This window comes from Mercenaria mercenaria, chromosome 6, assembly GCF_021730395.1.
Source record: "Mercenaria mercenaria strain notata chromosome 6, MADL_Memer_1, whole genome shotgun sequence".
Taxonomy (NCBI): Eukaryota; Metazoa; Mollusca; class Bivalvia; order Venerida; family Veneridae; genus Mercenaria; species Mercenaria mercenaria.
In genome coordinates, this window is record NC_069366.1 from 81,391,125 (window position 1) to 81,413,647 (window position 22,523).

At 33.9% G+C, this 22,523-nt stretch overlaps 1 protein-coding gene across 1 annotated transcript; it reads right to left on the minus strand.

Moving 5' to 3' along the window:
• Window positions 1-133: 133 nt before the first annotated feature.
• Window positions 134-9,993, minus strand: LOC128546165 (uncharacterized). The gene is made up of 7 exons (XM_053546467.1): window positions 9,807-9,993; window positions 8,377-8,448; window positions 6,024-6,110; window positions 5,570-5,641; window positions 4,315-4,401; window positions 3,848-3,919; window positions 134-1,958 (listed from the first exon to the last, which is right to left on the minus strand). Exons 1-7 carry the CDS (start codon window positions 9,946-9,948, stop codon window positions 1,480-1,482), a joined length of 1,011 nt encoding a protein of 336 aa, XP_053402442.1. The 5' UTR covers window positions 9,949-9,993; the 3' UTR covers window positions 134-1,479.
• Between the last annotated feature and the right edge of the window lie 12,530 nt (window positions 9,994-22,523).

Consider the following 22,523-nt stretch of genomic DNA (forward strand, 5'->3'; position numbering starts at 1 on the left):
ATTCCATATTCGTACACGCATACAGATTTAAATGTACCCTTAAAATTTCACATGTATTTTCACTTATTAAGTTATTTATGAGTTTTAAAGTAATGAAAAGCGGTTTTTCAAAGAGGGAAGAAAAATACGGTAATACAAGTACTTGATGATTTATTACAAATTCAATAAACCTTCTGAATGTGTCACTAGCCTCTGCGCTGACAACATCCGGTGGACAAAGATTAACGACAAGCAATTCAAGTCTATTTCGCGCCAACATCAGAATACCAGCATGGTTTTCAAATTCACAAGCAACCGTGTTTTCATACAGCATGTATTGTCCTTTAAACTTGACAAGTGGCCATCTACCAATCATAGCGGAAACAGCTTTCTGAAACACTGCTGGTAAGACGGCTTCACGTTCCAGTAGATATCCTAAAATTACGCTTGTTGCATTTTTACCGCTCAAAAATTCGTCCAGTACTTTCATACCTATACCTATTTCTAATAAACTAGGCACAATGTATTCTCCCAGTGTTTCATGTTCATGATTACTCTGCCTGTCGTATTTCTGAACCTCTGAAATGATACGAAGCCTTTTCAGAAATTCAAGCAGCTCGAATCTGAAATTCCAGAAGTTTGAGTCTTTTTTTTTACTCCAAACTTCCTCTAAAAGTTTAGCTGAAAGTAATCCTGTCTTACAGAGTGTAATCCAATGTTGTCTTACTGACGATTGAACTCGGAAATGTTTTTCGGATGTTACTATACATTTGAAGGCATCAATCAAATATTGTGGATCTAACACCACGACATTTTGGATTATTTCTTCATCAGAAATAGCATATGGATCCTTTCGCATGATGATATTCCAGAAAAAGTTTTATTTGATCGATGCCTTGACAGGATACTCAATTTTGCAGTTGATTTCTTCTAGTTCATTCCAAGTAATAATCTTTCTGTGCTGTGCTGCTTTCAGGGCATTCCCAAGGGTATCCACTTTGCGGGTAAGTACTTTCTTAACGGCTTTTTACAAGCATCAACTATAGCATTTCGTAATCTTTGCTGTATAAACAAGATATCGCAAAATGTTTCGACCGAATGTGATGAAGGCAAGCTCTACCATCAAATAATGTCCTTATCTCTTTAAAACAGTTTTCCACATATGAGTCATCGTCTACCTTATCTTTGTGTGTTCCGACCAATATTATTGCGGGTTCGTAACCGTCCTCGCTCCCAACAAATGAATGCACCGAATTAATCCAAAATTTGATATATTCCCTCTGAGTTTTTGTCCGATGCTTCTTTGTCAAATAATCATCCGCTATCTTCGAATCCAAAGTTTCTGTCAGGTTGAAGACCAAACGATAAACGGCATCTCTTGAATGAAATATTTGATGCGTTGCGTAATAGACAAACTGCCCTCCAAAACCCCAGATATTTAGTTTATAACATTTATCATCTGTGTTTTGTTTTAGTGACTGTCATTTCAGTAACTCTGATTTAAAAACTTTGATATTTTCTGCTCTTTCTCCTAATATCTGTGATTTCTTTATTATCTCCGATCTCAGAAAATGCTTGTGGTTTACTAAGGTCCTTGGGATAAGCTGTGTTTTTACTTTCAGATCTCAGATGATCTTCCTTCGGTACTGCTGTTTCAGTATAATTTTGAGTGTTGTTTGCGATAACTGCAATACGTTTGAGATAATCTGACTCGTGGTAATCTTTTGAGCCTCGTTTCAATTTTGAGTCTTCATGTACTGTACAGGTATCTACATCTATTCCCTCTATTCCATCAGTAGTTTCAATCATGTCTAATGTTTGCCCTCTAAGACGCTCAGTCAGTGTTGTTTTACCCTGTCCAAAACAACCAATCACCATTACTCTTAATGTCGAGTCTTTTTCTCTTCCTTCCTTGATAGCCTTTTCATAGTGTTCTCTGGTTCTTGGATCGAACTGAAGTTCATCCGGAATTGACGTGTCTGAAATAAAACATGAGTGGATTTATTCTGTTTATTCTCTTTGCTTAAAAACTGGTATTGTTTAGATTGCGACTTAAGATTAAAAACTTTACTTGTAAAGAATTCTTTACGATGTATAGCTATCAATCGTATCGATTTCACTTTTTATGCCAGATGAACGAACACGGCAATTTGTTGTTGCAATAATACTGTTTCGTTAAATGATTAGTATACCCCTATTTAATAACGTTACTTTCAAAATGATATATTTTTAATATCTTTGTTTGGTCAGATTAAGTCGATGCACGACTGGTAATTTAGTTTTCGATTCTCAATTATGCCATGTTTTCGTTTTATATTGATAACATGTATCATATTAGACGAATGAAGGTCTATTTATTTTAACTTTTGCTAGCTTAACAAATCATTCAAATAATACAAAACTCACTGCGCAAGGATACTAAATAAGTGAGGTAAACCAGCGAAAATTGAAAGAAAACATGTTTCAGGGGAAAATGTATAATGAAAATATAAAATGATTTTTGCATTATATTTCATCAATACTTTCCAATATTTTTTATAAAGTATACAATAATTAATGATTTCTACAGTACGTGTCATGATTAACTTCTGCAAATAAACTAATATACATCCTGGGTACATACGAATACTTTTACAGTGGAGTAATGATAATGCCAGCTTCGCTTCGATCTATTATTATTTTGGTATGACTTCCCATTCATAAAAAATGCGTTTGAACCTATAAGCCGCATAATCATTGTTGCATGCAGAAGCCATTAAGGTTTTTTCAATATGTATTATTTATAATACAATTGGAATTTGACTTAAAAAGTCTTGCAAATTTTAATAACTGCTTGATTTTACATGTGCCCCCATGACGACATTAGATGCACGTCACCTAAACGTCTTGCTACGCTCTGGCATATGTTTTTGCAAACTAGTCGACTGCATAATAATAATAGGAAAGGAAAGAGTACATTATCATGATATGCCTAATAGTCGTGGTATAAATTGAGGCGATATTAATCGAGATTTTAGGACTGGGATAAATATCCGTAGTGAAAACCCTGATATTGATATCACGGCCATGGAAAACATATGGTACTATATGAGATTTTATTCTTTAACCGTTTTATCGCATGAAAAGTGTTTTAACAAGAGGGATGAGATGGCCCTAAAACGCTTTCCCGAGTTTCACAGCTGAAACTTTCTTCTGGTGGAACCTATTTTATGGCGTTTCCGTCTCCTTTCAAACAAAAGCAAATTGATTTATTTTCACGAGATTCTATAACGTGAAACACTTGGCAAGTAAACAATAGAGAAGAAAACTTCCCTTAAAACTAAAGCGTTAACACACACTCTGACCTTTCTTTTAACAAAATTTTAATTTTCTGAATTGACGGACATCATTAAAATAATGACCATTAAATATAAAAGGTTAACAGAATTTTTATTGTGCTACAATAAACATCACTGAAATCCTATGAATTTAAAATGTGGACGCTGGAGTTATTCACATCGACAAAATTTAGGACATATGGCCAATTCTTCAGGTTTTGATAGCAGAGGAAGACCCCCAGGCATTGTTTCATAGGCGAGCCACCGACCTTTTGTAAACCAGCTGGACGGATTCCTGACAAGAAAATTTTACACCGCAAGCAATGTGTCGAACCAACATCGGTGAAAAGCAATTGATTAATTTGATTTTCCATCACTGCTTTAATGACATGACGACTAATTTCTTTAAAAAGTGTATCATGTAGTTAGTAGAAAGGAATAAGGCATTTTGTATATCACTTGATGTTAAAGAATCAGAATAAAATCAATCAAAAAAGGGGTCAGGTAAACACTGTTAACATCAATTATGTATATGACATTTTTATCATTACCTTCATTGTCAGGAATGTCCACTTCGTCATTGGAGTGCCGCTTTCTTCTAACACCTTCTGGCATTGGCAAAACTGTGATAGATAAAATCAGTCCGTCATTTCAAACTTTAACATACTATAAGATATACTTAAATAAAAGAGTTCTTCATTGCAATTTTTCTTTCGTATTTGGCTTTATCTTGACTTATCATCTGTAATTTTTAAGATCTAGTTTCTTATATACTATACAATACTTTAAATGCATTTCAAACTTTATTGGCAAATCGCCTTGCTTTCTTATGATTGAAAGTGTTGATCATCGTCGGATCGACAACATATTATTTGGACTCTTAATATTAAAAATAATCTTCGTAGGCATTAGAAAATGGAAGCATATTTATTGAATGAATTTATGATAAACAATTCAAAGGCATATTTTTTTGTAAAATGTCTTTATGATATACAAATCAACGTTAGTATATCGATACCTTCACTTTCTTCACTTTCGGGAATATAAATTTCGTCATAAGGACGCGGCTTTCTTATTGCACCAGCTGGCATTGGCATTAGCACACCTTTAATAGATAAAATAAATATGTGTTTTAAAATTTTAATATAGTATAAATACATTTAAACTGTAGCTCAAAAGTGATGGTTTTGCCACTGACTATTCCAAGACGGTGCCCCACTGTATTGCTTTGTTTGTTCGTTTGTCCTTGTTAATAAGTCCTAGTCTGTGCGTGTGTTTGTCTGTGTGTGCATAGGATTGTCTATGTGTGTTAGGCTTGTGTCCGACCGCATGCTTCTTATGCACGATTGCGGGCTGTAGGTTGCGCGTCGGGCATGCTGCATTTTTGGAACGCTGCGTCTCTGTTGGATATTTATCCTTGATTATTTTTACTTTGATATAGAAGGGCATAATTAAACTACAAAAGGAGGTATTACTCATGACTATGATATAGTCTAAGTAAATAACTGACATGTCTGTAAAATATAAATAAGAGATATACCACACTGAAGTAAATGAATAGTAAACTAATTGAGTACAATGTCTTTAAGGTCTTAAGCCTTTAAACAAAGTTTCCTCGAAATCACAGAAAGCACATTGGTGCACTAAGGGGTTGGATAAGGAAATATAAATTCAATCTACGTTTAGTCAGTTCGTTTTATAAATCAGTTTAATATACAAATACTGTTTTAGGGGACTTTGTTCGCTGTACGTTTATAAAAAACTCAGAATATTACGAGCATATTCTTTTTGCCCCGAGGAGTTTGATACAAAATCTAAAAAATGTATGTTGAGTTGCATTCCCATTTCAGATTTTGTAGTATCAGGCATTTGTTAATAAGTTACTAATTGTTTTTAATGCTAGGGCAAGATCATATTGTGGTCATTTATATATTTGTTGCTTTATAAATACACTATGTTTATACTGAATTTAGGATGTTTGTGTACATATATATGTTTGGAAATGTGTTTTTTTCAGTATCGAATTTAAAACTAAATAGATACAAATGATCGCAGAATATGATTTCAGAATGATATAGCTCACTTAATTATCTTTGATCGATTTTTAACAAAGGCTTACGGCTAGATGTGACCCACTGCGCCTAAATGTGTGATCGCAATTTATACACAATTACCCGCTTGAAAATAAACGTATAATCAGAATAAAATCAATGCAAAAATGGTCGGGAAAACCCTGTTAACATTAATTATGTATATGACATTATTATCATTACCTTTATTGTCAGGAATGGCCACTTCGTCATAGGAGTGCCGCTTTCTTCTAACACCTTCTGGCATTGGCATAACTGTAATAGATAAAATCAATATGTCATTTCAAACGTTAACGTACTATATGATATATTTAAATAAAAGAGTTCTTCATTGCATTTTTTTCTTTCGTATTTGGCTTTATCTCATCCTTAAGATCTAGTTTCTTATATACTATACAATACTTTAAAGGCATTTCAAACACTATTGGCAAATCGCCTTGCTTTCTTATCTTTCAAAGTGTTGATTATCGTCGGATCGACAACATATTATTTGGATTCTTAATATTAAAAATAATCTTCGTAGGCATTAGAAAATGGAAGCATATTTGTTGAATGAATTTATGATAAACAATTCAAAGGCATATTTTTTTTGTAAAATGTCTTGATGATATACAAATCAAAGCTAGTATATCGATACCTTCACTTTCTTCACTTTCGGGAATGTAAATTTCGTCATAAGGATGCGGCTTTCTTATTACTCCAGCTGGCATTGGCATTAGCACACCTTTAATAGATAAAATAAATATGCCTTTTGAAAGGTTAATATACTATAAATACATTTAAACTGTAGCTCGAAAGTGATGGTTTTCCCACTGACTATTACAAGACGGTGCCCCACTGTATTGCTTTGTTTGTTCGTTTGTCCTTGTTAGTAAGTCCTAGTCTGTGCATGTTTTTGTCTGTGTGTGCATATGTTTGTCTATGTGTGTTAGGCTTGCGTCCGACCGCATGATTCTTGTGCACGATTGCGTGCTGTAGGTTGCGAATCGGGCATGCGGCATTTTTGGAACGATGCTTCTCTGTTGGATATTTATCCTTGATTATTTTTACTTTGAAACAGAAGGGCATAATTAAACTATTAAAGGAGGTATTACTCATGACTATGATATAATCTAAGTAAATAACTGACATGTCTGTGTAATATAAATAAGAGATATACCACACTGAAGTAAATGAATAGTAAACTATTTTAGTACAATGTCTTTAAGGTCTTAAACTTTCAAACAAAGTTTTCTCGAAATCACAAAAGCACATTGGTGCACTAAGAGGTTGGATAAGGAAATATAAATTCAATCTACTTTAGTCAGTTCGTTTTATAAATCAGTTTGATATACAAATACTGTTTATGGGGACTTTGTTCGCTGTACGTTTATAACAAACTCGGGATATAACGAGCATATTCTGTTGGCCCCGTGGAGTTCGATACAAAATCTAAAAAATGTATCTTGGGCTGCATTAATTCCCATTTCAGATTTTGTAGTATCAGGCATTTGTTAATTACTTACCAATTTTTTTTAATGCTAGTGCAAGATCATATTGTGGTCATTTATATATTTGTTGCGTTCAATATGAACTATGTTTACACTGAATTTAGGATGTTTGTGTACATATATATGTTTGGAAATGTGTTTTCAGTATCGAATTTAAAACTAAATAGATAAAAATGATCACAGAGAATGATTTTAGAATGATATAGCTCACTTAATTATCTATAATCGATTTTTAACAAAGGCTTACAGCTAAATGTGACCCACTGTGACTAAATGTGTGATCGCAATTTATAAACAATTACCCGCTTGAAAATAAACGTGTAACAGAAATATTGAGAACTGTATTCAATTTATCTTTGTACACTTATTGGTCGCCAGTCCTAGGATTTCGCTCATAGTAGAATAATCTCTAAACAAGGAAGATGCAAATCTTTGTAGGAAAACACTTAACAAGATTATATGGCGAAATATAATTATTTCAGAACGAATCAACAAACGTTAAAATGTGTATATGGCAAAACTATAAAGTAAGTTCTGTATTTAAAGACCACAGTGATACAAAGCTTTGGTTTCAAAACTTGAAATCATGTTAAATCTATCGCTTCCGTAAGTAAGTAAGTACAGTAAGTAAGTCACTCTGGCAAGATAGGATATACCTGGGCCATGATAGCATGTAACTTTCAGAAAACAGGATGGTCGTTTCACAAAATAGTACGTCTCTCTGACAAGATAGTATGTTCACTGGACATTTGAGAAAATATGATTGTTGTCTAACAAAATAATACGTCACTCTGAAAAGATATTATATACACTGGACATGAAAGCATATTAATTTAGACAGTTGGCTAACTGGTTAACAAATCCGTAGGCATTGTTTAGTACAATATGATATCATACCTCAAAACGTTTGTTATTGTTTCTTCTATTCAATCAGGGTGGATACCAGGCTCAAAAACGCATTTTTTATATTATATGTGAGGCCCCAAAAGACAAGATTTTAATTTACTAAATTGACGGACACCATTAAAACAATGGTCATTAAATATGAAAGGTTTCTAGAATTTTAATGGTGCTACATTAAACGTCATTTAAATCCTATGAATTTAAACTGTGGGTGCTGGAGTTAGTCACATCGACAAAATTTAGATCATATTGCCATTTTGTCAGGTTTTGATAGCAGAGGAAGACCTCCAGGGATTGTTTCAGGCATAGGCGAGCCACCGATCTTTTGTAAACCAACTGGACGGATTCCTGACATAAACATTTTACACCCCGAGCAATGTGTCGAACCAACATCGGTGAAAGGCAAGTGATTAAATTGATTTTCCATCACTGCTTGTATGGCGTGACGATTAATTTCTTTAAAAGTCATTCATGTAGTTAGTCTAAAAAATGGCATTTGTACATCACTTGATCTTAAAGAATCAGAATAAAATCAATCATAAAAGGTCAGGAAAACACTGTTAACATCAATTATGTATATGACAATTTTATCATTACCTTCATTGTCAGGAATGTCCACTTCGTCATAGGAGTGCCGCTTTCTTCTAACACCTTCTGGCATTGGCATAACTGTAATAGATAAAATCAATCCGTCATTTCAAACTTTAACATACTATAAGATATATTAAAATAAAAAAGTTCTCCATTGCATTTTTTCTTTCGTATTTGGCTTTATCATTACTAATCATCTGTAATCTTTAAGATCTAGTTTCTTATATCACGGGTGGTAAACGCGCAATCCAATTCCCACTGGGAATACGCGATAAATGGGTTGGGCGACTTCCGGTGCTGGTGTTGCGCATCAATATATACAAAATCGAGGTAGGTGGTTTTTTGTTTTTGTAAATAATGTCATTACGAGTGCTTTCGAAAAAAGCAAAACGCTATTCGACACAAAAATGAATAAAGATCATATGTGTGAAATACCAACTTATTAATTTAAGAATCAGCTCTGTTATCGCGAAAACTCTGCTGGCTCGAGCTGTCAAAAAAGCATGGAATCATGAAAAATGCAAATTTTCTAACTCTTGTGCCTTCTTTCTGGAAATGTGACGCTTCTAATGATCAAACACGTGTAAAACAGTCATGAATATTACCTACACTTGAATGAAATGTTGCTTTTGGGGGAAAAATTGGCAAAAAAATAATCGGGAATGGGGTTGCGCCCCGGGAATGGAGTTGCGCGTATACATTATAATACATTATGATGTATACGAGCAACTCCATTCCCGGTACGCAACTCCATTCCCGATTATTTTTTTGTCAATTATGTCCCCGTAAGCTGGATTTGAAGCAAATAATTTTGATATTCGTTACTCTACAACAGTTGAGTTATCATAAAAAGCATCATATGTCCTCAGATTAGGCATATGAGGTCAGAAACTTCCATTTTTGTTGATTTCACACTTTTTTCACGCTTCGTGTCGCCTGAGATTTTGTGATAATAGAACCGAATCATAAATTACAAACCAGATATTTTACACATATGATGTATTACAATATTTTTGTCGAATAACATTTTGCTTTATTCGAGAAATTTTATTCTTGTCTCATACTAAGCAAAATCATAACTTCACATACCTCAATTTCGTCTTTTTTTACGCGCAACCGGACGTTGCGCAACCAATTTTAAGCGTATTCCCGGCGGGAATTAGATTGCGCGTTTACCACCCGTGATATACTATACAATACTTTAAATGCATTTCAAACTCTATTGGCAAATCGTCTTGCTTTCTTATGTTTGAAAGTGTTGATCATCGTCGGATCTACAACATCTTATTTGGACTCTTAATATTAAAAACAATCTTCGTAGGCATTAGACAATGGAAGCATATTTGTTGAATGAATTTATGATAAACAATTCAAAGGCATATTTCTTTTTGTAAAATGTCTTTATGATATACAAATCAAAGCTAGTATATCGATACCTTCACTTTCTTCACTTTCGGGAATGTAAATTTCGTCATAAGGATGCGGCTTTCTTATTACTCCAGCTGGCATTGGCATTAGCACACCTTTAATAGATAAAATAAATATGTGTTTTGAAATTTTAATATAGTATAAATACATTTAAACTGTAGCTCCAAAGCGATGGTTTTCCCACTGACTATTCCAAGACGGTGCCCCACTGTATTGCTTTGTTTGTTCGTTTGTACTTGTTAATAAGTCATAGTCTGTGCGTGTGTGTGTGCATAGGTTTGTCTATGTGTGTTAGGCTTGTGTCCGACCGCATGATTCTTGTGCACGATTGCGTGCTGTAGGTTGCGCATCGGGCATGCTGCATTTTTGGAACGCTGCGTCTCTGTTCGATATTTATCCTTGAATCTTTTTACTTTGAAACAGAAGGGCATAACTAAACTACTAAAGGAGGTATTACTCATGACTATGATATAGTCTAAGTAAATAACTGACATGCTTTAGTAATATAAATAACAGATATACCACACTGAAGTAAATGAATAGTAAACTACTTTAGTACATTGTCTTTAAGGTCTTAAACCTTTAAACAAAGTTTTCTCGAAATCACAAAAGCACATTGGTGCACTAAGGGGTTGGATAAGGAAATATCAATTCAATCTACTTTAGTCAGTTCGTTTTATAAATCAGTTTGATATACAAATACTGTTTATGGGGACTTTGTTCACTGTACCTTTATAACAAAATCGGGATATAACGAGCATATTCTGTTGGCCCCGTGGAGTTTGATACAAAATCTAAAAGATGCATCTTGGGCTGCATTAATTCCCATTTCAGATTTTGTAGTATCAGGCATTTGTTAATAAGTTACCAATTTTTTTTTAATGCTAGTGCAAGATCATATTGTGGTCATTTATATATTTGTTTCGTTCAATATGCACTATGTTTATACTGAATTTAGGATGTTTGTGTACATATATATGTTTGGAAATGTGTTTTCAGTATCGAATTTAAAACTAAATAGATATAAATGATCACAGAATATGATTTTAGAATAATATAGCTCACTTAATTATCTATAATCGATTTTTAACAAAGGCTTACAGCTAAATGTGACCCACTGTGACTAAATGTGTGATCGCAATTTATACACAATTACCCGCTTGAAAATAAACGTGTAACAGAAATATTGAGAGCTGTATTCAATTTATCTTTGTACACTTATTGGTCGCCAGTACTAGGATTTCGCTCATAGTAGAATCTCTAAACAAGGAAGATGCAAATCTTTGTAGGAAAACACTTAACAAGATTATATGGCGAAATATAATTATTTCAGAACGAATCAACAAAAGTTAAAATGTGTATATGGCAAAACTATAAAGTAAGTTCTGTATTTAAAGACCACAGTGATACAAAGCTTTGGTTTCAAAACTTGAAATCCTATTAAATCTATCGCTTCCGTAAGTAAGTAAGTAAGTACAGTAAGTAAGTCACTCTGGCAAGATAGGATATACATGGGCCATGATAGCATGTAACTTTCAGAAAACAGGATGGTCGTTTCACAAAATAGTACGTCTCTGTGACAAGATAGTATGTTCACTGGACATTTGAGAAAATATAAATTGTTGTCTAACAAAATAATACGTCACTCTGAAAAGATATTTTATACACTGGACATGATAGCATATTAATTTAGACAGTTGGCTAACTGGTTAACAAATCCGTAGGCATTGTTTAGTACAATATGATATCATACCTCAAAACGTTTGTTATTGTTTCTTCTATTCAACCTGGGTGGATACCAGGCTCGAAAACGCATTTTTTATATTATATGTAAGGCCCCAAAAGACAAGATTTTAATTTACTAAATTGACGGACACCATTAAAACAATGGTCATTAAATATGAAAGGTTTCTAGAATTTTAATGGTGCTACATTAAACGTCATTTAAATCTTTTGAATTTAAACTGTGGGGGCTGGAGTTAGTCACATCGATAAAATTTAGATCATATTGCCATTTTGTCAGGTTTTGATAGCAGAGGAAGACCTCCAGGGATTGTTTCAGGCATAGGCGAACCACCAATCTTTTGTAAACCAACTGGACGGATTCCTAACATAAACATTTTACACCCCGAGCGATGTGTCGAACCAACATCGGTGAAAGTGTTTTGATCTAAATGACAAATAGGTACGCGGAATTAATTTCTAGTGAAAATATGCAGCAGTGTATAAATTATTCGAATACTCCACATGTCTCCAGAAGTTACTGTGAGTTGGCTTCATTCAGAAATTTATTAAGAAGTGATAAACAGATCTTAAATCATTCGGCATGTCAGCTTCGATTACGTCAGCGGTACATGACGTAGATAACTTATTTCCAATTAAAAGTACGTCACGTAAAACCTACGACGATTTTTGGAGCAACTTGAAGTAAACATATGTCGCGGAGTGAAAAAGAAAAAAATATCAATGAGGTATTTCTCGTTTATTTTTCTTTTTGGATTACAAAATTCATGGCGAATAAGCGACATATATAGCTTACGAGCGGGGTTTAAGGTCACGTATAACTTACGCACGTTGAAATCGTTGATGTAACTTCTGGTTCTTTGTGATAAAACAAAAAAACATACATGTACACGTTTTATGTAACGAGTCGTGTTTAGATCATTTGGCCGGCCTCACAAAGTCGTGTTTCTTTATTATTACTACACTATCAAGGGACTGATGTTAGCCATAGCATGACCTTATTGTAATTGGAATCTATAACAATACTTCTGATATCGATTAGGCCTATGTCTTTATTTATACCTGACTCAGTTATCATTCGTCATTGATATCTGAAACATCACATCGATTGTTTTATCTTCGTTTGTGCAAGGCATGCATGCATCTTTCATGTTACGTATTTAATGAAAATATATCATGATGACAATCTAGACATCATTAATGCAAGAAAACGATTCTTGGTGTATTCCATTTGCCTGGATGTCAGAAATGAAGATATGCCGGTAAATACTCGTTAAATGTAGGCAAGTATAAAACTCTTGATATGATTTTTTTACGATTATAAAATTTATATGTAACACGGAGACATATTGACAATGTTTCTGTACATTGTTATCATCTAAAAACAATACTTAAACTAGATATAAAAATCATAACTTTGCTTTGTTTCAAAATCAGCGTAGTAAAATAACTAAGTATAATTGTTCAGTTTTATTGTAAGTGGTTACCTTCATCTTTATTACTACTTTCAGCACATATGGCGTCAGGTAATATCAAATTGTTTTTTGTTTTGGATTCAAGTGCTATTTTTAGCTCACTAAGGCCTATATTTTGCTTCCTTCAAAGGAATGTCCTACTTTCTTATATTTCTGTTGTACATCGTCAGTTAATGCAGTTCTAGACACATTAAGTGCTTAGCCATTTAGTCGGCCAGACTAATCAATATCTTTCAGAACGGTGATATGCTTTAATGAACAGAAGGTTTGGATGAATATAAAATTAATTACCTGCATTCAGAGCAATTTTGACGTATATTTATCTAGTACTTACCAATATTGTTGACTTAAGTTTTTGAAATTGTAAATATGTTTAGTAAAGTACATATAAACAACTGTTGTAATACTTTATACAGACTTGTGCCACCTGTCCAAAATATGAAAATATAGTAAAGAGTTTGACACATGATGACTCCAACACATAGAATGGTGCGATATATTACGACAGTTTTCATTAGGAATTATTATGATTATATAAAATTGCAAGTTGCATGTTTCAGAAGTATATTTTCTCCTGCCACACACAGACACCTCTACCAAAATTAGTCTTCGTAAATTGAAATGTCAGATTTTTTTTTTTGTAAAGCTAGTGTAACAACAATCACTTTTAGCCAAGTCCGTCTTCCGACTCAGTGTAACCCAATCACTATTGACCATTTCGCGGGGTTCGTAGTCTAAAATTTAGACTGGCATCAGTCGTTAGAATCCTTTAAAATAAACATCTCTGTCATAAAATCCTCTTAAGGAGGTAGGTTACCTTGTTACCAGGGTAAATTCAAATTAGTTGAACCGCATCAATTTTTTGTATTTTGTGTAATATGATGTTTTAACAGCTACAATCTCAATTTCGTTTTTCTCTGGCCCTTCAAGTTCAATTTTTATCCAGGTTTAAAGAACATGACCCTCCAAAGGTATTTTATATTGAAAGAAGAAGGAAAATACGGATATTTAACACTTTTCAGTGTATTTTAGTTTCACTGATATCCGTAGAAGTCTGCATAATTGATAATTTTACTAGTATGCGCGTTAGCTTTCTAATATAAGCTTAAAATGTATATGTCGCGGGGCTCGTGTTTCCTTGGTAACGCATTTTCGCTCATTTTTAAACAACTATGTATAAAAACGGGGTTTTCGACGGCTTCAGTGCCATTCTGTTAATAACCAACATGGAATATTTGGGTAATATTATTAGCAAAATACCAAGCACTTTACATGGTACCCTATTTTTCTTAAAGTTTAAAGTAACCATGGCAACAGAGATGTTTAAAATAGCTTATATCTTGCTTTTTGTCGCAATTTCTTATAAAAAATATTGCATAAAATTATCTTTCTTGTTAATGTAGCTTCAAAACATATTATTTCAAACGTAAGTTATATTTTCATGTTATTTGTATTTATTCAAACAAATTTCACAGCTTAAAATACTTACAGCAGTACCCTTCGTCTTGCATTTTTCATGGAAAAATCGTTCAGCATGTGCTATTATTCTCGTGGATGTTGTTGAAATGAAAATAAAAAGCCGAAGCTGTGTTCCTTAAATAGACCAGTGTCAACGCTTTTGAATTTTACATTTAGATATAAAGGTCACGGGCTTCGTTTCCATGGTAACATCAATTCAATTCAAGAAATCACAATTTTCTACTGAAATTTGAACAATTTTAGAGCTTAGTTTTAGTATATAACTAACAAATTATCAACGAAAACTGAAAAATAGGTAATACAAATCAAACTGCAAGTTTTTTATTTGAAAATGGCCGTAACAAGTAACCTTTCACCCAATTATATTCCAAATAACATCGGTTACCATCATCCATTTTCTTACATTCCGCATAACATTTCAATATAACTACATAAAAGAAGCAAAATATTGATTGTTATTCAGAGCAAAAGACTCATAAATAATATTTCAGCAAATAATAGCTGTTTGAAAATAGTTCAAATAAAGAAAATGCACAGAATTACGTACTTTCAAAATAAAAGCTATTAAATTTGCGCGGTAACTGACACGTAACGTCATGACGTCAATGACGTCATTTTAAAGCAACATTGTTTTGAAGCGTTTCTGCGGCAATTTATTCATTATTTCTGCATTATTAAACCATAAAGCATCAGCTCGGAGACAGGTTCATGATTTGTTTTCAGAAGAATGGATTTACAAACACATTTAGTTTGTCGTAAACGTCGTCGCAAATCGTCACGTTAGCTTCCGGTTGGACATGCGCACTTACAAATATGAAGGTAACCTACCTCCTTAAATAGCACTTTCTGAAAACAATTACACTACTTTTATATCTCTTATTTCTGAGATGAGTCCAGAGAGTGAAGGTTTTCTGTGAAAATATCAGTGTCAGTATAAAGATTAATAAAATTTATTACAGATTACTTGCTCTCAACAGACTTTGTAAGTATAGCCAAAATTGTACGCTCTTGGACTACAAATTTAATCATATTTCTGAAACTAGTTTTCAAAGCAGATATGTGTGTGGCGGCCGGCACTTTATCTCAGTTAATTTTCCTTGTCCTATGGGATCATAGAGTTAACTCAGTTTTACTTATAGCATGAAGTGCGTTACTCACCCTTATGCTATTTGATTTAGAATCGTTCTATGCATTTAGAGAACGACCTAGAGATTAGATGACAAAAATAACAAATTAGGCATAGCAGCAGCAAAATGCATACAAATTGTCATCAACTTACCAGACATTCGAATTACATTGTCAAAACGACAGAGAAAATACAGACATTTTATCAACACTAATTACCTGACATCAAAAAAGAAACCTAGGAGAGGTCCAGTGTTGTTCCTTTTAAAGTTATATCAGAGACATAGATAACAATTGTTATCTAATTGTTATCTGGTTATATGATAGGTTGTGCTATAGACGAAAAACAGTTTCCCTGTTGCAGGTCACTGTGACCTATCAGGAGTCATAGTCACTATGACCATGACCTAATGACCTCAAAATCCGTAAGTCATCTTTAGGTTATGATCAACCTACGCCAATCCGAGGACTGTAAGCCTAAGCATTTCCTAGTTGCTAAATTTCATTTAAAAAGGTTCAAAAGCTACCACCGCAATAATTGTACACTGAACTTGGCCCTGGTGAAAGCTGCCAAATTAGCATCTTACCATTTTTGCATGAACCTCACCTGACAGGCTTGTTTGTCAAGGGGCCCAAGAGAATAGCTTCCGAGAAGCTCAAGAAAATCCCAATCGAACGGACGTCTACCGGAAGTGAAAAAATATCATAAATACTTTTTAGAGGAATATTTTTTTTTCAGAAATTTTTATTTGTTAATGTCTATTTGAAATTCTGAACATTTTATTTGTTCTAGTTTATAGCTCAGTTTGTAGAATTGCCGTCTTGTCTTGATGACGTGATTAACATCTCCAACAATTAGAAGCTCGGAAGAACTCTTCTTATTCCTGCAGATCTTCCGAATGGGGCAAACGAACCCGCCAGTTAAACTACAAATTCATTTAATTGAACGAAATACATTTTAACGTGATTCAATTCATATGCATATCTTTGAATATTGCGAACGAAGTATAGTATATATTTATCTATATATTTCTTGTTAATAACTGAACCGTTTCCAACATTTGTTACAATAGTATTACGCTATATTTCTTTATTTTAAACGAACAGTTATTTTCGTCTTAGAGGATTTCAAAACTTACTTGTGCGCAAGCGCATTGGGCCGTTTTAGACTGGCTTACCGTAATTTGCGCTAGAAAGTGAAATCTAACGCCGTAAAATTAGTAGATTAGTCTAAATTCTCCTTGTTTGAAAGCCAACACTATGGAGAGGTCTTGGTAGACCTCTCCGATAAAATACTAATCAACGCCTGAAAGAAATATAGAATAGGGAATTCTTTTTATGCCCCCGAAGGGAGGCATATAGTTTTTGAACAGTCTGTCTGTCTGTCGGTCTGTCTGTCCGCAATTTTCGTGTCCGGTCCATATCTTTGTCAGCGATGGATGGATTTTCAAATAACTTTGCATGAATGTGTACCACAGTAAGACGACGTGTCGCGCGCAAGACCCAGGTCCGTAGCTCAAAGGTCAAGGTCACACTTAGACGCTAAAGGTCATTTTTCATGATAGTGCATTCGTGTCCGGTCCATATCTTTGTCATCCATGGATGGGTTTTCAAATAACTTGGCATGAATGTGTACCACAGTAAGACGACGTGTCGCGCACAAGACCCAAGTCCGTACTTCAAAGGTCAAGGTCACACTTAGACGTTAAAGGTCATTTTTCATGATAGTGTATTCGTGTCCGGTCCATATCTTTGTCATCCATGGATGGATTTTCAAATAACTTGGCATGAATGTGTACCACAGTAAGAGAAAGTATCGCGCGGAAGACCCAGGTCCGTAGCTCAAAGGTCAAGGTCACACTTAGACGTTAAAGGTCATATTTCATGATAGTGCATTGATGGGCGTGTCCCGTCCATATCTTTGTCATTCATGCATGGATTTTAAAATTACTGGGCATGAATGTGTACCACAGTAAGACGACGTGTCGCGCGCAAGACCCAGGTCTGTAGCTCAAAGATCAAGGTCACACTTAGACGTTAAAGGTCATATTTCATGATAGTGCATTGATGGGCGTGTCCGGTCCATATCTTTGTCCTTCATGCATGGATTTTAAAATTACTGGGCATGAATGTGTACCACAGTAAGACGACGTGTCTCGCGCAAGACCCAGGTCCGTAGGTCAAAGGTCCTAAACTCTAACATCGGCCATAACTATTCATTCAAAGTGCCATCGGGGGCATGTGTCATCCTATGGAGAAAGCTCTTGTTCTGTTTTGGTTATTTTGCTAAAAATGTTTGTGCTAAATTACTGAAATGTACAATTTAGTCCTTTGCCTTCAGTTCTGCATGCAAATGCTCTAAAATATAAGCTTGATATCTTTTTCTTTATTTTATATGTACATATCTATTTTACAGTATAATACATAAGAAGATCATTTGAAGCACAGAAGGAACCAAAGCAAAATGTTTTGATCATGTTTGTTCATGAGAAGAAATTTGCAACACCTCTCAGATCTTTTTGTATCGGCTAGTGTGTAACTGAAGGTTTACATTAAAAAGTGTGCGAGGTTTGCGATCGCCACATGTGACAATCGCAGTCTTATAAGGTTTAGCGCTTTTAATAATGCAGTCACGAATCCTGCTCTTCACATTAGGATGCAGAGTTATTGTACATAAATATACAGTAGTCTCTTTAAATCACCAATGTGTAATGTCATCCCGTTAACTTTGATAGGAGTCTCAATCGCCAAGTGGTTAAGGTCGCTGACTTCAGATCACTTGCCAGCATCGCAGTGAGTACGAAAGCTGGATTGGAGTGTAAATTTTTTTTTTCATGTGAGGAAGCCATCCTCTGCGGAAGGTCAAGCAAATTACCGTGGCTTTACTCTTGCAAACTGATTAATGTTAAATAATCGTGTCCCCTGCCCTCTTACGTTACAGGACAATACTTAATTTGTTCAGTAACTGACCTATAGAGAGATTTAATTCGAAAAGCATCGTGAAAGTTTCTATATATTTCTGATCATTTGGAACATAGAAGAAAAAATATTTTAAGGTGTTAAAGGTGGATAATCAGATTTTGGCTAAGTAACGGATTTGTTTTAAACTTTAACACCTGATCATTTACACTCATTTATGTTCAGTTAGCGCTTAATACAAGTTAGGTTTTCACTGGAGATATTTTTCTTAATTGGTTTTCCTATTGCAGTTGCCCAACCAAGATCGAGTTATTTTATCATAAGTATAAATGTGATAAACATACTTTACCTAAGAAAATGTATAACTAACCGATATATTGTATTATATTCGTAAAATAATTGCATTAACAATTACATATATAAATTGAATTCATTAGAAATGCAAGTTTGAAAAATTATTATTACCTCCCTTTGCCTATCTTGGTTGCGCAAGATAGAATGGAAAAAAAAAATGAAATTCAGAAGCTACATGCATTTTAAAAACCACCTTTGATTCAGATTGTTAAATATTTGGTTTGTCTATCCAATGCGAATGTAAAACTCGGAATTATATGGAAATAAAAAGAAATACCAAGCATTTTAAATATTTTCATATTAAAGGGGAGTAATTACAAATTTTTATGAAAATCAATAAAGTATACATTTCTAACAGGGATCTAACTCTAAGTAATGCGTATTTTTGTTTCTTAAATAAATCTCTAACAGAATATACAAAAAGTAAAAAATGTCACTAAATTTTGCTTAAATGTGATTGACCACCTTGGTGTGTTTTGTTACTCTGTCCATGTTTGTGCAAATCCTAGATTTCCCAAGGAATCAGTAATATTGATAAATCAAGTATTTATTCAATGCATATGTATGCGGTTTTCTGTATATGTACGGCTGTATGGCTATCAATACATAGTCTAGCCGCCGGTGTTTGACTGCTCTGCAACACACCACGTAAAATACTTTAGAAAATAAATTAAAATGTCAGATTACATTTATATCAAGCAATACACGAAGCCATTTATTGCAGACTGAGATTTGCATTTGAACACGTTTCATACTACATAAATTCTCCAGAAATTTTGCAATTCGATCCTCAATCAACGTCGTCCACGGGTTATAAAAAATAAACGATGTGGAAATGTGTCTGGAACAAAGGTAATGCGTATATATATATATATATATATATATACACACAGGTTGATCAGTCTCAGTTACGTGAGTTTGGCAGCCAGTTTGTTTTAAAACGGATGTTCATGACGCCCTTTTCCAATACAACAAGTGGTCGTAATAGGTCGATAGAGCAGCCGCCATATTATGTCTGCTTAAAGCAGTGTTTGCAATTTTTCTGAGCGGCTTGCACCTCTTTATTTTTATTTTGAAGCTCTAGGAAAAGTTAAAGTTCTGAATACTTGAGTTGAATCGTACTCAAAATACAATCTATAAGAAAAGCAATTATTAGTTACTTTGACCCCTTATATAAATCGTCTATAGTTTGTGCTGCATGATCATTCTATATTCAACACTAAATTTTGCTAGCCTTAACCCAAATTAAATGTCACACCATTTATTCTGACATCATATAATAAAACGCTTATTAAATGGCCTGCCGGTCAGAAGTCAAAACTAGTGTGTATACTATGAGATACGCTGCTGATAATAATTGAGCCGCGCCATGGGAAAACCAACATAGTGCGTTTGCGACCAGCATGGATCCAGACATCCATGCTGTTCGCTTTCAAAGCCTATTGCAACTAGAGAAACCATTAGCGAATTGCATGGATCCTGACCAGACTGTGCGGATGCGCAGGCTTGTCTGGATCCATGCTGGTCGCTAACGCACTTTGTTGGTTTTCTCGTGGTGCGGCTCATATATGACGTCAACAAGTTCACGTTTCTTTTGAACAACGTTTAGAAAACACTCGAGATTAATATTTAGTGGATTATCGGTTAGCAGATCGGTACAGGCTCAAATCTTCTGTTAGTTATTGTTAACAGGAAGTATAATTTTGTGATTCTGATGGTTAACAAATGCAGTATTTCAGTTGTCTAAAATGTTTGTATGAAGAACACTATCCGAAGGAACGTTTTGACTTAAAAATGAAATTTTGCTGTTCCTCTATGAACAGAAGGTGAATAATGCTTTTGAATATGTGTAAAGTAAAGTTGCTGTCTGCTCTAGTACTTTTGAATAGTCAATGTAATCTTAAATCTAGATTTCTGCATATTTTTCTGCTGACACTAAGTAGAGAACATTGAATTTAAAAAAGGTATCAAGCAGTTGAAACGAATTTTGAGAAACAGTGTGTATGTGTGTGTCTTTGTATTTAGACGGGCTTTGAATGAAATTGTATATTCACAAGCTTTCTAACGCTTTTTTATTGTAACATTTTATGTTTGTCATAATTATTTGACTTAGAGGCAATTTTATGCCTAGTTTGTTGGACAGAAACTTTATTGCTGAATTTTATTTTGCCATAAAACAAAAGTTATAAATAATTGAGGTTACCACGCAAATGTTTAGCTCTTATCCGCGTCTTTTAAAGACGATTGCATGTTATAATTGAAAGGATGCAGTTATAGAAGTTAAGTTCTGGTTTTAAATTTCTGGTTTTATCCAGAATTATGCAGGCTTAAATTTCCAAGCTACTCTAAACAAAACTTATTTAAACAAATTGACATGTAAAAATCCATTTAGTAACTTCATGCTTTTGGGTTAAGCGTTACATGTACTTTAATAGCTGATTTCAGGAATATTTTTATAGAACATGCCTAGAATTGCTGTTTTTTTTCCTACAGTCTTTCTGGCAATCTCCTGAGTTTCATTTCGTAACCTTCGAAGTAGAAAAGAATTTCGTATCCAGCATTTATCTTAAGCAATGATCAACTCAAGCAATGTTGTAATAGTTAAATATTTCTTAATGCATGTCTAGTGACGTATGAGATAACATTCATCAGAAGAAATACATTACCGGTATTTAAAGGGAGCAAATCGATTTATCGGAGTTGGGAAAGATCATTTAACCCTAATTTTGAACAATTCGAACAATTCATTTATTTGTAAATTAAACTCAAACGGATTTGTTTCACAAGAAATATATTTCACTTCGCCTGCCAAAAATATATGAGGGCATGTACGAGATTAATTCCATTCAAATTCAATATGGTAGTCATCTTACATGCAAACGAATTGAATTTCTGTCATTTAAAAATATTTATTCTGGCAGCAATTTAATACGAAGCTTTTATCTTATAATATTCGTCTGGAAAATCGCCCTTTGGCTCCTCATAAGATTGAAACAGAAATGTCTGACATTTATATTGATATAAAACAAATCTGACATGTAAGGGAGGTCTTTAAGCTTCATTTGTATAGTTTAAACATTATTTGGATATTTCTTCTCATGTTTGATTTTCCCAAAAGGCACATACACGGGACTTAGAAGTAAATTGAATTAAAGAAAATGAGACAACAGGCGTCATATCAAAAGCGTGTTTCTGTATACCTTTAAAGCAACACGATGTAGTTTTCGTCATAATCTAAAACGTGCTTGTTATATACAGTTTTGTAACTTATTTAGGGCAACACAATGATGGTCGACAACGTGCTTTATTATAACTTGAGTAAAAAGTGTAGATCTAGACATATTGAATAGCACTATCGGTACTTATTAACTTTTAATCGCGAGTTTTATATTTCGTATTTTTCTACGCCTTAACGTTGTTTATATAATCTTTAGAATATCCTTCAGGAGTAAAAAATATTGGAGTTTACATGTTTCGTAGAAAATTGAAGCCTTGCATGAAATTGTGTTGAAATTAAGAAGTTGAGAGAAAATATCAGTGTAATTCTTGCTAGGATGAAGTTTTATTTGTCCATTTACATTCTTGGAGACCCTTTACATGGTTTTCAACAGTTTAAATGTATTCATGTGC